Source organism: Oryza sativa, chromosome 6 (genome assembly GCF_034140825.1).
Source record: "Oryza sativa Japonica Group chromosome 6, ASM3414082v1".
NCBI lineage: Eukaryota > Viridiplantae > Streptophyta > Magnoliopsida > Poales > Poaceae > Oryza > Oryza sativa.
The window spans coordinates 22,543,381-22,559,106 of NC_089040.1; the positions used below are offsets into that span (position 1 = coordinate 22,543,381).

The 15,726-nt window shown below is 37.6% G+C and overlaps 2 protein-coding genes and 1 long non-coding RNA gene across 3 annotated transcripts; 1 reads left to right on the forward strand and 2 right to left on the reverse strand.

Annotated features, from left to right (window-relative positions):
* Positions 1 to 370: 370 nt before the first annotated feature.
* Positions 371 to 1,319, reverse strand: LOC9266322 (uncharacterized). Its single transcript, XM_015785556.3, has one exon. The coding sequence runs from the start codon at positions 1,203 to 1,205 to the stop codon at positions 801 to 803; it is 405 nt and encodes a 134-aa protein (XP_015641042.1). The 5' UTR covers positions 1,206 to 1,319; the 3' UTR covers positions 371 to 800.
* A 6,463-nt stretch (positions 1,320 to 7,782) lies between these two features.
* Positions 7,783 to 15,505, reverse strand: LOC107276344 (cysteine synthase, chloroplastic/chromoplastic). Its single transcript, XM_026026271.2, has 6 exons — positions 14,272 to 15,505; positions 13,887 to 14,089; positions 13,531 to 13,656; positions 13,130 to 13,288; positions 8,025 to 8,218; positions 7,783 to 7,908 (listed from the first exon to the last, which is right to left on the reverse strand). Exons 1-6 carry the CDS (start codon positions 14,370 to 14,372, stop codon positions 7,783 to 7,785), a joined length of 909 nt encoding a protein of 302 aa, XP_025882056.2. The 5' UTR covers positions 14,373 to 15,505.
* On the forward strand, positions 10,632 to 13,537 carry LOC4341319 (uncharacterized). Its single transcript, XR_001546465.3, has 3 exons — positions 10,632 to 11,292; positions 11,370 to 11,431; positions 13,197 to 13,537. It is a non-coding gene; the product is annotated as an uncharacterized lncRNA (long non-coding RNA).
* Positions 15,506 to 15,726: the final 221 nt, after the last annotated feature.

Here is a 15,726-nt window from a genome sequence, read left to right on the forward strand (position 1 = left end):
AGCTAAACCTGGTATTTAACCGATTATGGTGTCAGATGCCATAATTGTGTGCTAACGTTTCTGGAAAGAATAATAAAGCATCTCTCACTTCTGATCTGAAGCAATGTTGTTGTATATTCTGATCACTTTTATGCAACGATGTATAATTCTCTGATACTTCGAAACACCATTTGTGTGATTATAAACTTGTCACTGAGGCAGTCTTCCTCTTCTTTTGTATTGTTTTGCCTGGTGGTATACTCTTAATTTGCCTCATGAAATAAAAAAGAAGAAAACATGACTTGGATTTTCATGGACTCAAGGTTGGGACGAAAACAAGGCAACCAGTTCGTTAAACGCAAGGAGGGAGCATCTTAAAATCCTGGAGAAAGATGCTAAAGAAACATCATATTCAAATCCAGAGGCTTAATTTACTACGTACTGATAATTTGCTCACATTTCTGTACCCTCTCACTTTCAGACCAGGTAGGCGGCATACAATGAACTTGCAACAGAACTGAACGTACAGCATTTGGAGACTAATTACACCGTGAGAAAAACACTTATTGTAGCATGATCACACTCACATTGCCATCCTACCTTACAACAGATTACTGCAGCCGAGCTGCATATGGAGGAGATCAGGAGAAGAAAACACAAACACTTATCTGAATCTTTTTCTTCATAAACTTATTTTAATCTCTTGACAACTCTGATGATAAGTGATATCTGAATAATAATCTGATGAGTAGTGATCAGTGATCACCACCAATTCATCATCATCATCATCAGCAGCAGCAGCAGGCAGCAGCATGAGCTTATTACCACCAGCCGTCCACCACGCGGGTGCACTTGCCCTTGATCCACCGCATGCTGCTCTGGAGCGACACCTTCACCTTCCCCTCCACGCCGTACACCCGGTAGCCGGCCACCCTCCGCCGCCGCTGCATCTCCGCCGCGTCGCCGAGCCCGCCCCACACCCTCCCCTTCGACGCCGACGTCGACGCCGACGCCGACGACGATGGCCAGGTGGCCGCCGCCTTCTTCTTCTTGATCTTGCTCGCCTTGCCGCTGCCGGCATCGTCGTACCAGAGAGGAGGAGGAGGAGGAGCAGAGTACGTCGAGGTGACGTAGTAGGCGCTGTGGCACCTCAAGTCGCCGGCGCCGGCGCCGGCCACCGTGGCGGCGCTCCTGCTCTTCTCGGTGTAGGAGGCTGACCTCTCCATTGGTGAAATGCAAATATGCAATGGTGGTGTGGTAGCTGAGAGTTTGTTTGTTGCAGGAACTAACCAGGCCAACTGGCCAAGAATGCATGGATGAACTGAATGGAGGGCTTTGCTCTTAAATTTGTAGAGGGAGACTGCTTTTTTTTTTCTTTTTCATTTTTGTGAATTAATGGGAAACAGTGGAGGTTTAGAATAAGGTAATTTTACCGTCCTTTAGATGGTATCAGAAAATACCACATTTTCTAGCGTAAATTTTGGTACCTTTAGATACTAAGGATCTTGAGGTAAAAAAAAAATTAGTGTCAAATTTAGATACCTCGATACTTTTTCAAGAACCGTAAAATTTCTCTTAGAGGAAATGTGGTTTTGCTTTGGCCATTGGGTACTGACTTTTGAACATACAAGATATAGCTTGTCCTAATTTTGTACTACAGCATTTATAAGATATTGGCATGTTTGTTGAGTGGGAAATTTATGATAAACTGTTCAAAAATTTAGGGAAAATGCACCCCACCTCTCCAGAAGGGCATGCGGTTGTTTCTTCCTCCCATCACAGATGCTTGTTGATTTGGACATACATTTTCGGTTAATTTTTCAAACTTGGAGTATTATTTTTTAAAATTTTTATTTTGGATTCATGGAGATAATATTCACAGATTTGTCGTAAAAGTACTAAAATGGGTAGTTTTTCTACCTTTAAAAATTTTACAAAAAAATAAATTATTGAACAAAGTAATATTTTGAGATTATATGTCCAAGACTAGAATAGAAGTATTAATGTATACAACAAGTAGGAAAAGCCATCTCATTACCAACCCATACATGGCTTGTTTGGTTTATAACCAAACTTGACCAAGTAAAAGAAAAAGGCCAAAATATAAGTATTTATAGTAAAATGTTGGTATTGGCAAATTATTTGCGTTGGTTGAATAGCACCAAATGAAGGCCTAGCTATTTTTTGTTTATAACTTTTGACAATAGCCAGTTCTCTTCATTGCCCATTTTTTTTGGCAAGGTTAAAAATGGAAATGAACTAAACAAACCCAATCTGGTCAGTCCCTGCACGGCTGTTTCAAGTCCGCTACTCTGTTGCCTACATCTTGGGCTAGTAACAACCGTGCCTTAATTCCTGGCTTGACCGGTAATGCTACAAGCCTAAACAAATCTACTACAGATATGTTAATCCCCCCATCCCAAAATATAAAGAAATTAAAGAGATGTGATACATTCTAATATTACTAATCTTTAATGTTAGGACGTTTCACGGTCCTCCAAAATCTCTTATATTTTGGGACAAATGAAGTATATCTTATACTAAATTTACTATTAAATTTGTAGTATTAAAATATATCATATTTTATACTCACTTCGTATTTTAATGTATGACGCCGTTGACTTTTTAATTAATGTTTGACCATTCGTCTTATTAAAAGATTTTATGCAAATATACAAATATTTATGTCATGCTTAAAAAATATTTGATGATAAATTAAGTCACAATAAAATAAATGTTAATTACATATTTTTTTAAATAAGATGAATAATCAAACGTTGATAAAAAAATAACGTCATACATTAAAATATGATATGGAGGTGATATTATATTTGTTTATTTTAGAATAGAGGAAGACAAGCTGAGAAAGAGCAAGCAAATATGCTGCATGTTGAAGCATCCGATCATTTAAGATACTCCTACTTTTCGTGGTCGCATGAATGCCTGCTTTTTAGGGACGAAAGCAACTTTGCGTTTTGGTCTTTCCTCTCGACAGTGACACTGGCGCGAAAATGTTGGGTATGCATACTCGAAGGACTGTCGGCACCGTCGCACCGATCAAAATCCCGTCAGGAAACTTCGATTATTGTACTAGGTCTTGTCTTGTACTCCCACCAACTTCTAAATATAAAATGTTCTAGGTTATTTAAGCAAACATTAGGATTATGAACGATGGATTAAATTTTGAATTGATTAGGTACCCTGTATATCTTATTGGCTGAAAATACATGAGTTTGTGTGCAACATCGATTTATGTGTGATGGATTCGCTACGCTAGAAATACTTATGTTGTATAAATTAAATTGTATACTCGGAATACTAATATTTAGGAACGGACGGTGTACCTTCCATTTTGAAAGAATTTTAGTGAACTTATTCTTTTGTCCAAACAACGAAGAGAGAAGTAGTAATGGCGGTTATAAATCTCGAGTACCATTTCATATCTAGTACTACATCCATCCCAAAATATAAGAATTTAGAACTGGATAGAATATTTCATAGTACTACGAATATATGAACAGGAAGTCTATCCAGATTTATAGTACAAAATATTTTATCCGGTCCTAGGTTTTTATATATCGAGACGAAGAGAGTACATTTTTATGAATGATTCCTTGAATGCCATCCACTAATAATACACAATAGGCATTTTTACTTGAGTTTTCTTCATGCTCTTTAGTTATAATGGCCGAGTCAGGAATTTAATCATGTGGGGTAATTGGTTTGTATTTAAGTGATGTCATTTCTCTAATTTTTTCTGGATTTATACATGAAAATCAAGGTTTGTAGGGTGTTTTTTAGAAAGTTGTGGGTTCAGCCGACCCCACAGAATATGTCTGGATCTGCCATTGTTCAGTTATCAGCAATAACCAAATTTTAAATCTTAAAACTTAATTTTAAATTAATTTTGATATTTTCTCACTATAGATCTTACAGTATTGCATTTGAGTCGATAAGAATATATATACATAATATTTACCCATAAATTATCTTTTAATTTTTAATAAGCGTTACATATATAAAATGTTTACCCATAAATTATATTTTAGTTACCAATAAATGTTACAGCTTATAATCAGGTGTAGGCGATACGATGAAGCTAATCATATGAGTCAGAGTTTGTCCCACAAGGATTGTCACTCGAGTACTATTTGTCTGATCCGTTACCTCCTATTCAAATTTCGGCCCATCCTATCTGTAACCGTTCTCTCACTCCCAACCACATATCACTTACTAAGGGGCATTACAGATTTTTGAGTAAATTGCATATAGGGCCATTTATTTTTACCAGTGTGGCAACTTGGACTAGTAGCGGCACAATATTTTCAGTTTGAACCAGGAAAGATTACATATAGTTTCCCTTTGGGACACTTTGCTTCTTCTCCATCTTTCCCTCTCTTCCCTTGCTCTCTCTCCTTGATCTTGCTGGGCTAGTGTGAAAGCTCAAACATGCAGTAGCTAATAGAGCACTCTCGAGTGTCGCCCTCCGTCGCACTGCTCACATCTCATCAATTTGCTCCTGCACACATAGCTCCCAAGCTTGAGCGGCTCTGCTGGCTCTGCGCTTATGTCGATTTGAGGCGGTCATCTCGACAGTTTATGGTCGACGATGAGTAGGCCTAGGTCCATCCTTCCTCCGTTCATTATAGGTTAATAGCACTAGCAGGGACATGGCTTGTTCATGAGCTCATTAATTAGTGGTGGTGAGTGTGGATATGGAAGTAGTGAGTTTCAGCTTGAGGACATGGAGAAGATCTCATCAAGTGGCTGATGTATCAATCAGGTCCAATGTGCAACAAATTGTAAGTCCATCCGATTCAAAGTAAAAATATAAGATGAGACCTAGTCCATTATGCAATTTTGGTAAAGAAATCTAGTCCAAACTGTAATTAACTCAAGTTTTTTTTTTAAAACGTTAATATCTGCTAAACAATTAAAACAACAATCTTTTTAAATCTTTTTACTGTTATTATCCATATAAGTAGTATCAACTGTTCAGTATGACAAGAAAAACAAAAAAGAAAAACGAAGGCATTATTGATTAAAAAAACCACATTAATTCGTTCCAAGATGAGAAATCAGTAGAACTCAAATTTGGATGGTGAGGATGTACACAACCCCACACTCCTACCGAGTTAAGGCTAGACAAGACAATATTATAGCATGTATGATTATTTTTCATAAAGTACCAACATGGGCATTCACTTAGCCAGTCCCTACTCCCTACTACTCTAAAAGTGGACATTCGTTGATCCCTTCACCCCTCCAATTTATCCTTTTTAATAATGAATTAAAATCCAACATCTATATTCAACATAGAGATATACACAGCCTAACTCCCCACTCTTTAGAGTTCATATAGTAACAGAACACCTCACCCAAAAAACACACGTAGAAAAAAAAAACCAAACTATGTTTGAACATAAAGTGGAACCGTCGATCCGTCATTTCTTAAGATCTCTTGGAACACATGAGAAACTTATTACCAGTAATACTAAGGTGGTGTTTGGATCCAGGGACTTAACTTTAGTCTCTCTATTTAGACACTAATTTAGAGTATTAAATATAGACTACTTACAAAACTAATTACATAAATGAAAAAAAAAACCAAATTATGTTTGAACATAAAGTGGAACCGTCGATCCGTCATTTCTTAAGATCTCTTGGAACACATGAGAAACTTATTACCGGTAATACTAAGGTGGTGTTTGGATCCAGGGACTTAACTTTAGTCTCTCTATTTAGACACTAATTTAGAGTATTAAATATAGACTACTTACAAAACTAATTACATAAATGAAAACTAATTTGCGTGACAAATTTTTTAAGCCTAATTAATCCATAATTAGAGAATGTTTACTGTAGCATCACATAGGCTAATCATAGATTAATTAGGCTCATTAGATTCGTCTCGCGAATTAGTCCAAGATTATGGATGGGTTTTATTAATAGTCTACGTTTAATATTTATAATTAATTTTTAAACATCCAATGTGATAGGGACTTAAAATTTTTAGTCCCATCTAAACAGTGTCTAATTAATAGTAGAAAGTGAATTTTGTTAGGAAGCTCCATGTCCAAAGCGTTCGGCAGTCAAGTTTCCCAACTCTTTCTCCTCGTTTTCCGCGCGCACGCTTTTCAAACTACTAAACGATGCGTTTTTTTTTTGAAAAAGCTTATATACGAAAGTTGTTTAAAAAAATCAAATTAATCCATTTTTTTAAAAAAAATTAGCAAATACTTAATTAAATCACATGCTAATCGCTGCTCCGTTTTACGTGCCGAGGAGCGAGGGTTCCGTTTTACGAAGCCACATGATGAACAAGCTGAACAAGCTTGGTTTTGGTTGTCAGGAAAGGTGCTCCTCATGATGCTGAGCTCGCATGAATTTCGGGCGTGTCACCAGCTTGCCTTCTTTTTCTTTAATTGTGTTCCTTTTCGTCTGATAAATCGAGAAAGGTAGCCTACAAAAGTTGCGAATTGTAAGCGACTTATTTGCTCTCTTGCTGATAAAATGATGGTATGTTCATGAGTAGAATTCGATGACAGAGGATGAACTACACAAAGATACTTCTCATAAGAAACTAATTTCGCTCTCTTGACTCTTGTGAATGACATGGCACACAAAGCTATAATATACTACTCCTTTCCTTTTTATGTATGCTGACTAACCAATTAGTCAAACAAGAAAAACAGAGGGAGTATGTTTTTGGATAGAACTCAAAACCTGAATTACTACTTCTATTGTGAAACAGGATCATCAGAATTAAGAGCTAAGTATCAACTTTTGATGGATCAATACCATTTAAATTAGAATGCTGGCAACAACATATATATGTCATATACATACATGATACACGCTTGATGCTAGCAACAACATATTCTAGAAAGTGTGGCCCCCTGCAAAACGCAAATTCTATGTATGGCTAGTCATTCAAAACAGAGTTTAGACCTTAGATAGACTTGCAACAAGAGAAAAACAATGTCCGTTGCCCCCTCTGTCGAACAAGGAACGAATCGGAGCTTCACCTCTCGCCCACTGTAGATACACTACAAGTCTGGAGGCAACTAGCCTCGATGGTGGCCTATCAGCAGTTAGACCCAAACCAATAGGAGCCTTGCCTGGATGTCCAAGTCTGGTGAGAGATGCTTGATAACAAAAAAGAGGTACCCAAGAAAGACTTGCGTAGCTTGGTCCTTTTGGTTGTCTAGAAAATCTGGAAAGAAAGGAACCTGCGAGTTTTTAAACACAAGGAGACTACGGCACCTAGCCTGGTAGCAAAAAATAAAGGAGGAAACAAGAACTTGGTCTCTAGCAGTAGCAAAAAAGCTACATGAGCTCCTTCCAATATCCTTGTAGCTCTGTATAGTTTTTTCCTTTCTTATCCCTAGGGATTGTATTTTTTTCTCCCTCTATATATAATGAAATAGCACAACTTTGTGATGATTCCTTTAAAAAAAATTAACATGTAAAAGTTTCCTTGGCAAAGATCAAATCTAGAAAATATGATATTGTTTGCTTATTCCAATTTCAAAATAATGATCTAGTTGCCTTTCTTTTTTTTTAAAACTCATCGTTGTACATTGCGTTGACACAGATAACATGTTACATACCACACTGGAACACAGCAAATCAATTTGGAGGACTGAAACCCATTTCACAACAATTTACAGAACCATCAACAATAAAAATGGCGCGTGTGGTCTGAATTCAGAAGCAAATTTCCAGTAATAATGTGGTATAAACATAGTACTAGTAACCTTTTACAGTACAGCAAAGCAGAGTTGCTCCGAGACAGACATATTAGAAGGTCATATTAGCACATTCCTCCCTTACATCTGCAAAGAGATCAGAGTTCATGTATCTTTCACCCCCACTCGGCAGCATTGTAACAATCATCTTACCCTTGTTCTCCTCTCTAGCTGCAATCTGGTAATTTTTTTGACAAGTCAGATATCGCGAAACGCAATGCAAGTTTACAACTCGGTAAGAACATATGTTTTTTTTTATCGTTCCCTCCAAAAAAAAAGAACATCTGTTTTTACCTTGATGCAAGCAGACACATTTGCACCAGAAGATATGCCAACAAGCAGCCCCTCCTCCTTTGCAAGCCTTCTGGCCATTGTTATGGATTCCTCCGAGCTTACGGTCACAACTTCATCGATGATAGATCTATCCAAATTTTCCGGTATGAAACCTGGCCCAGTGCCTTGAATCTTGTGAAAACCTGGTGAACCACCTGAATCAATCAAGCAATGGTGCTGTTTAGGCGCATTAAACAAGTAGGAAAACATGATTTTGATCATGTCAAATGGTAAAATTTTGAGACTCAATTAGTAGAAACAATGATTATGCATATATTGGTCAACCATAGACGGAAATATCTGTCTAAAGGTGGTATACTAAGTAGTTTTGTTATTTTTAATTAATCTGTAATTTTATAATTCGTAGTAATTGGTTATAATTTCTTAGAAGCAAAGGCCGTAATGAATCTATTATTATTTTATTAAAGTAATAGAAAAATGAGTCTCCATGTTCGCTCTCACAGTCTATAATTTCTCATATTAATTGGAGAAAAAGAAAATCAGAGTCCATATAGAAATACAATTAATAAATAATAGAAAATCGGGATTAAAAATAAGGAATGTCTATACTAATATCTACTACTACTTAAAAAATAAGAGGTGCTTCCATCGTCCGTCAAAAAAACCGGGTGAAAAAAAACCGGGCAGAAAAAACCAAGTTTGTCCGATCAAAAAAACCGGACGAAAAAAAAAGTCCGATCCAAAAAAAAAAGTGAAAAAAAAACCGGGCGAAAAAAACACCCGTCCCTGGCAAAAAAACACCCGATCCCTTAAAAAGGGAAAAAAAAGTCCGAGAGACAAACCGTTTAATGAATAAAAAAAGCGAAAAAAAAAGAGTCCGATTCCCTGGAGAAAAAAAATCGGATTTCCCTGGAAGAGATCCGATCTGTATTGGATTGGAGAAAAGAAAAAAAACACTTCTCTAGGTGCTTAACACTTCTCTAGGTGCTTCCGTCGTCCGTCAAAAAACGGGAGAAAAAAACCGAGCGAAAAAAAAAGAAAAGTCCGATAAAAAAACCTGGCGAAAAAAAACCGGGCGGAAAAAAAACAAATATGTCCGACAAAAAAAAAGGAAAAAAAAAGGAAAAAATACCGAAACGAATCCGACTACATCGACGCGGTAAAAAGAGTTTAAAAAAATAAAAAGAAAACTGTCCTATTCCAAAGAAAAATGAATTATATGTATCGTGGAGCAAAAAAAAAAGAAAAGTCCGATAAAAAAAACCTGGGCGGAAAAAAACCGGGTGGAAAAAAAACAAATCTGTCCGACAAAAAAGAAAGCAAAAAAAGGAAAAAAATCGAAACGAATCCGACTACATCGACGCGGTAAAAAGAGTTTAAAAAAATAAAAAGAAAACTGTCCTATTCCAAAGAAAAAGGAATTATATATATCGTGGTAAAAAAATCGACCGGGCGAAAAAAGAAAAAAATAGTCCGATCCGAAAAAAACAGGAGAAAAAAAATGGGCGAAAAAAAAATTTGTCCGATAAAAGAAAAGGAAAAAGCTGAAAAGAATCTGACTCCATCGACGCGGTAAAAAAAGGCGAAAAAAAACTTTCCGATAAAGAAAAAGGAATTATATGTGACGCGGTAAAAAAAATAAAAAAACCAGGCGAAAAAAAAGATAAAAGTCCGATAAAAAAACGGGGAGAAAAAAAAATCTGTCCTATCCAAAAAAAGCCAAAAAGGGGAAAAATCAAAATGAATCCGACTCCGTCGACGTGGTGAAAACAGGGCGAAAAAATTCCAAAGTAAAGGGAGAAAAAAAATCAAAACGAATCCGACTCCGTCGACGCGGTAAAAAAAGGGCGAAAAAAATCCAAAGTAAAAGGAATTATATGTGACGCGGTAAAAAAAATCGATCGGGCGAAATAAACCGGGCAAAAAAAAATCTGTCCGATCCAAAAAAAGGGAAAAAATCAAAACGATTCCGACTCCGTTGACGCGATAAAAAAGGGCGAAAAAATTGTCTGTTTCTAAAGAAAAAGGAATTATACGTGATGCGGTAAAAAAAATCGAATCCTATTATATCTAGAAAGGTTTGACACTATGTGAAAGTGGTGAAAAAAACCCTTCGTAAAAGAAATGCACGAGAAAAAAAATTAAAAGGACGGAAAAAAGCGCGGAGGAAAAAAGTCAAATTTATATTCGTCGTTTTTTAGTCCATTTATATATCTTCTTTATCTCTAATCTAATCTAATCTAACTATAAAAAGAGAAGTTTCTACAGTATATTAAAAAAGGAAAAAATGCGCGAGAAAATAAAAACGGTTTAAAAAAACACGTGAGGGAAAAATGTCAGAAAAAAGCACAAAAGAAAACGCGCTTGAAAATAAAGTTTCGTAGTTCTAATTTTCTGATTGTTATCGATATGGTTATGCATGAAAAACGTATATTATCATTACGTTTTTTCACCCGTTGCAACGCACGGGCATATTTGCTAGTATAATATAAAAAGCACGAGTTCATCCCCGGTCCTGTAATCCATCGGATCCACAGTCGCGTGGGACCCACGCTTTGCACGGCGGCCCGGCCCAAAGAAAACGCGCACGTCGCGCACGAAAGAAAGGAACGCTGAAAAAACGCTAACCTCCGCCATCCCCACGCCGCGCCGCCCGCCTGACCTCAGCCACGCACACGCTGCCCTCCCCACGCCGCCGCGCCGCCCGCCGTCCCCATGCCACCGCGCTGCCCGCCGTCTACCGCCACCGCCCCGCGCGCGCACCTGCCGGAGCCGCTCGCTCTACCCCACCACTTCCTCACACGCGGCCGTCGCCGCCTCGGATCTGTGTGTCGCCGCTGTCTACTCCCCAGCCCCGCGACTACTCCGCCGTCCACGGTTCGTCGCTGTCGCCCGTCGTCCGTGGCCACATAGCCGTGTGATCCCCCATCCCTATATCCCCGTCGCGCCGCCTCGCCATATCCAGATCACCACGACGATTCCTCCAGAACGAAGAGCTGCTCTCCTTTCTCGGCTCCTCCGTTGGGATCGAGAAGCTATTCGGACAACCTCCACTCCAACCAAGCACCGCCAGAGAGGACAGAGCTGGGGCTGAGGTGGGGAGAAGAGGAGCCAGCCGCCGGTCGGCCCGTCCGTCGCTGCCCCCGTGCTCCCACCTCCTGCTTTCACGCCGACTGCCACTGCTCTTCCGGACTGGCAGAGCCCAAGCAGTAGGAGGCACCGATGAAGGTGATGAGGACTTGAGATGAGGCAGTATGCAGGCTTGCAGGTTTGGACCTCTTCCCTCCGATGCTATTTCAGTTTGCTGCGGAAACCCATGTTTAATTGAAGATCCTTTCCGTTCAGAGATGCAAATTAGGCGTTAATTTCTTCAGGTCCCTTCTTGCAGCAGGAATTGCTCAAATCAGGTTTGTCTCGATTCCTATTATTACCTACTCTTGTACTCTTGTTCATATCTTGTGACTGAACAGATGATCGATTACTTCAGTAAATTTTGTGTTACATAACTGATTGAATGAAGGTTGTATGTATATAGTGGAACATGGGTTGTTCCAAGATGAACAACTGGGTTACTCGCTCAGAAGATTATCAACTGAGATTCTCACCAAACCACTGTACTTAACATGGAGAAGCAAAATATTTTAATGCTGGCCTGAATTAACAAGCTTTACATTAATCTCTTCCAGTTATTGTGTTGTTGCAACCTATGCTGATAAGTAATGTCCCTGTGCACCTTGATTCCTTTATTACATTGGATTATTTTATTGCAATGTTTACAACTTAAGGGATCCAATCTGCATTGTGCCTTGCACACATGTCACAAATTAGTAGGTTACATCTTCCTTTAATTTTGATATGAATATAGATGTCCCTTTTCAAAAGATGATAAAAAACTGTATGGTCAAAATTGATTTAAGCGATGGATGTATTTGTTTTAATTTGCTGTGAGCTAATTAATACTATGAATTTCTTATAGCTCAAGTTCTGGAAGTTTACAAAATTACCAGTCAATGTAAGGTTGTCTCGGTTTAGTGTCTAACCTTGGCCGTTGCAATGTGTGTAAACAATATACTACTATTACCATTCAAGGTTATCTGAACGTGAATATGGAATGTACCTGAAGTCAGTATGTGGACATACCTTTGTCATGTTTCTCAAGTCAGTGTATGAACCCTTGCAAGCACTGCTTTTCCCCGTATTTTTATTTCTTTAAAATATATATATTGTAAAAACGTGCCTTGCACGTGCACTATTACTAGTTATAAGAAAAACACAGAGTCCATATAGAAATACAATTAATAAATAATAGAAAATCGGAATTAAAAATAAGGAATATTATAAGAAAAGCATAGAGTCCATATAGGAATTTAGAATGAACTAAAATTCGGAATAAAAATAATAAAATTAAAATTAGAGTTTAAAGTCCATATAGAAATACAATTTACAAATAACTAAAATTCAAAATAAAAAAATATGGCAAGAAGAGTAATACAGTTTAGAAGTAACTGAAATTCGAAATAAAAAATAAAGAATATTGAAAGATGAGTTTAGAGTCCACATAGAAATACAATTAGAAATAATGAAAATTCAGAATTAGAAATAAATAATATTGGAAGAAGAGCTTAGAGTCTATATATAAATACAATTTACAAATAATGAAAATTCAGAACTAAAAAAATAAGGAATGTTGGAAGACGAGTCTGCAAGCCATATAGGAATATAATTTAGAAATAACTAAAATTTGATATTAAAAATAATTAATAAGTATCACATATAAATAAAATACAGTATGAATATTACACATTGGTAATTTGGTAAAGTTAGTACAAAATTTAAAACTATGTTGTCATTTTAATATATTTTAATAATAAGTTGAGAAAAAATATATATGCTATTATACGATAGAAGATATAATGATGCTAGCCGCGCAATCTGCGCGGGCAACCATGCTAGTTCCATTATATAAAAATAAGTAAGCAGCTCTTTCTTTCCTTCTTATTTATTTTTCAATCTTACATGAATAGCTACAGTTACGCAACATCAGGTTACTTCTGATTATTATGTTGCAACACTGGAACTGCTACTACACAATATTGTCAGATTACCTGAAATTACAGCGCTTTCTGAAGGTTCCACGCACACTATATTTATAGATGGATTTTTCATCTTCAGGTACCTTCCTACACCTGACAGTGTGCCCCCTGTTCCAGCGGCGGTTACAAAGATATCAACTTTGCCGGCTGTATCCTTCCAGATCTCAGGTCCTGACATTTTCAGAAAATGAACATGTGTATCATATAAAGCAAAGTTATGGACAGTAGATGATAAAACATTGTTGTGAGGCTGTGTTTAGTTCACACTGAAGTTTGGAAGTTTGATTGAAAGTTTTCTATCACGATGTGATAGAAAAGTTGTGTGTGTATGAAAGGTTTGATGTGATGGAAAGTTGGAAGTTTGGAAAAAAACTTTGCATATCACTGAAGTGTGGATTTCCAGAATTATTTACCAGTCCATTTGAAGTGTGCATCTGGGTTCGCTGGGTTAATTGATTGGTTAAAACAGTGATAATTTGGCATGACCTTGGTGAGCTCTTCCACTTTGTCCATCATACCCTTGAATCCACCTGCAGGATCTGCAGCAAAAGAAAACATGCATTACTTAATAACTTGTCAGAGGACACTTAATATGCAAGAGAGAGAGTAGTAGTAACTGATTTAACATAATTATGTAACCAATAACACAATAACATAAGCACAAGAAATTCACAAAATTTAGTCCATAACAGAAAATATGTTTTGTACCAAAAAACTAAATGAGAAATTTAAATGCTTGCTGAATTTCATCTGAGATCCTGGTTGTCACCTGTTAATATCACTTCAGCACCCAAAAACCTCAGTAGCATCTGCTTGTCAAGTGAATATCCAGCAGGCATAACAGCAATGAACCTGTAGCCTCTCTGAATAGCAACCAATACCAAACCGGTACCAAGATTACCACCAGTTGGTTCAATCAGCGTCGTAACACCAGGTGTAATCAAGCCTTTCTCCTCTGCATCTTCAACCATACTGCACACAAAAAAATTGCAAATTCCAGTTAAGGTTAACCACATGGCTTGCATATTCTTCATCACATAACTGAGTATATGGTAAGATGCTAGGAATGGAGCGAAGCATAGCAGATTTCCTGTGGAAAAAAGGGCATATATAACTGAAGAAATAATGCGATGTATGAATCTGTGCTTACTCACCCGAGAGCAGTTCTGTCCTTGACCGAGAAAAGGGGTTGGTATGCTTCCATCTTTCCAACCAAACGAGCTTGGATGCCTTCTTTCTTGGCGATGTTCTTCATCTCAATCAGTGGCGTCCAGCCTATCAGCTGTCAATAATAAAGATTAACCACAAACATGTAAGTCCCTAATCATATTAGCTCCCCAAAAATCCTCACCGTGATCTTTCCTCACCAAATGCATAGCTCAATGAAGCTCTCAACAAGAACACTAACACACAGTAAGCAAACAAGAGTGTTAATATGTGATCCAAATTTTAGTATATAACTTATTCGGTTTATAACTATTTAAGTAGGACTTTTAGTCTTTTCTGAATATTCTTTTATTTCCTTTATATATCTCTTTGCCGTACAGGAAGGGTGTGACGTTGTTATTCTTCTGCGTTTGCAACCAACTCCTCGACTGACCATTACTATGACATACCTGAGCGACATTGGAGGCGATGGCCTCCTCCCCCACGGCGGAGAGCCGCAGCAGAGAAGGGATCCCCGTCCTCCCCTCTTCCACCTCCACCGCCGCAGCCGCCATCGCCATTGTTTCCACTAACTAAGAATTGATCCATGCACATGTTCATCTTATATAATCCATTGCGTCAAAATTTTTATATAATCCATCGCCTCCTAACAGTTTGCAAGGCAAAACAAATCGAACCGAATCAAATCCACCACGACTGCACCCGCGATTTAATTAATTTCCTCAATGTGCTTCTGCTTCAGCACGTGGAGAATAAATAAAATAAAACGATTTCAGGGTAGGATGATCAGGTAGTTGTCCATGGAAAATGTCACCGGACATGTACTAGTTTTGAAATCACATCTATCCTGAACCAAATAAAACGAGAAGGCAATCTTCTGTATAATGGGATTATACAGTTATAATTTAGATAGAACACATTCTTCTGGAATCCTGGAATTTGATCTGCAAAGATGCAGCAACAAGAAAAGTACATTTTTCAACCTACACGAACAGCAGCAGAAATACAGCTTCAGATATGGCTAGACTGATCCTTCTGATTATTATGTCGACAACTGTTCCCACATAGAAAAATTAGAGGATTTCCTGAAAAGTTCCACGCACATTATTATATTTATAGATGGAATTTTCATATTCAGGTACCTTGCTACGCCTTCTTTTTTCCCTTGAGAGGACGTGTTTTTTCTTTCCTTAAAGGGATGTATCCTCGTTTATTGCATATCATCCGCATAATTATATTTTCTAAAAAATTGATAGCATATATCAATATGTGATACACCACTCTACAAACATGTAGGTGTATTTCAACCTATACAAGTTGAAACAAAAACAACAAACTGAATTCTAACTAATACGTGCACCATCAACAATTATACTTATTGTTTTTATTTCAACTTGTGGAGAAAGGCCCGGGGTCTTCCCGGCTAGCAACGCAAGCTGCGA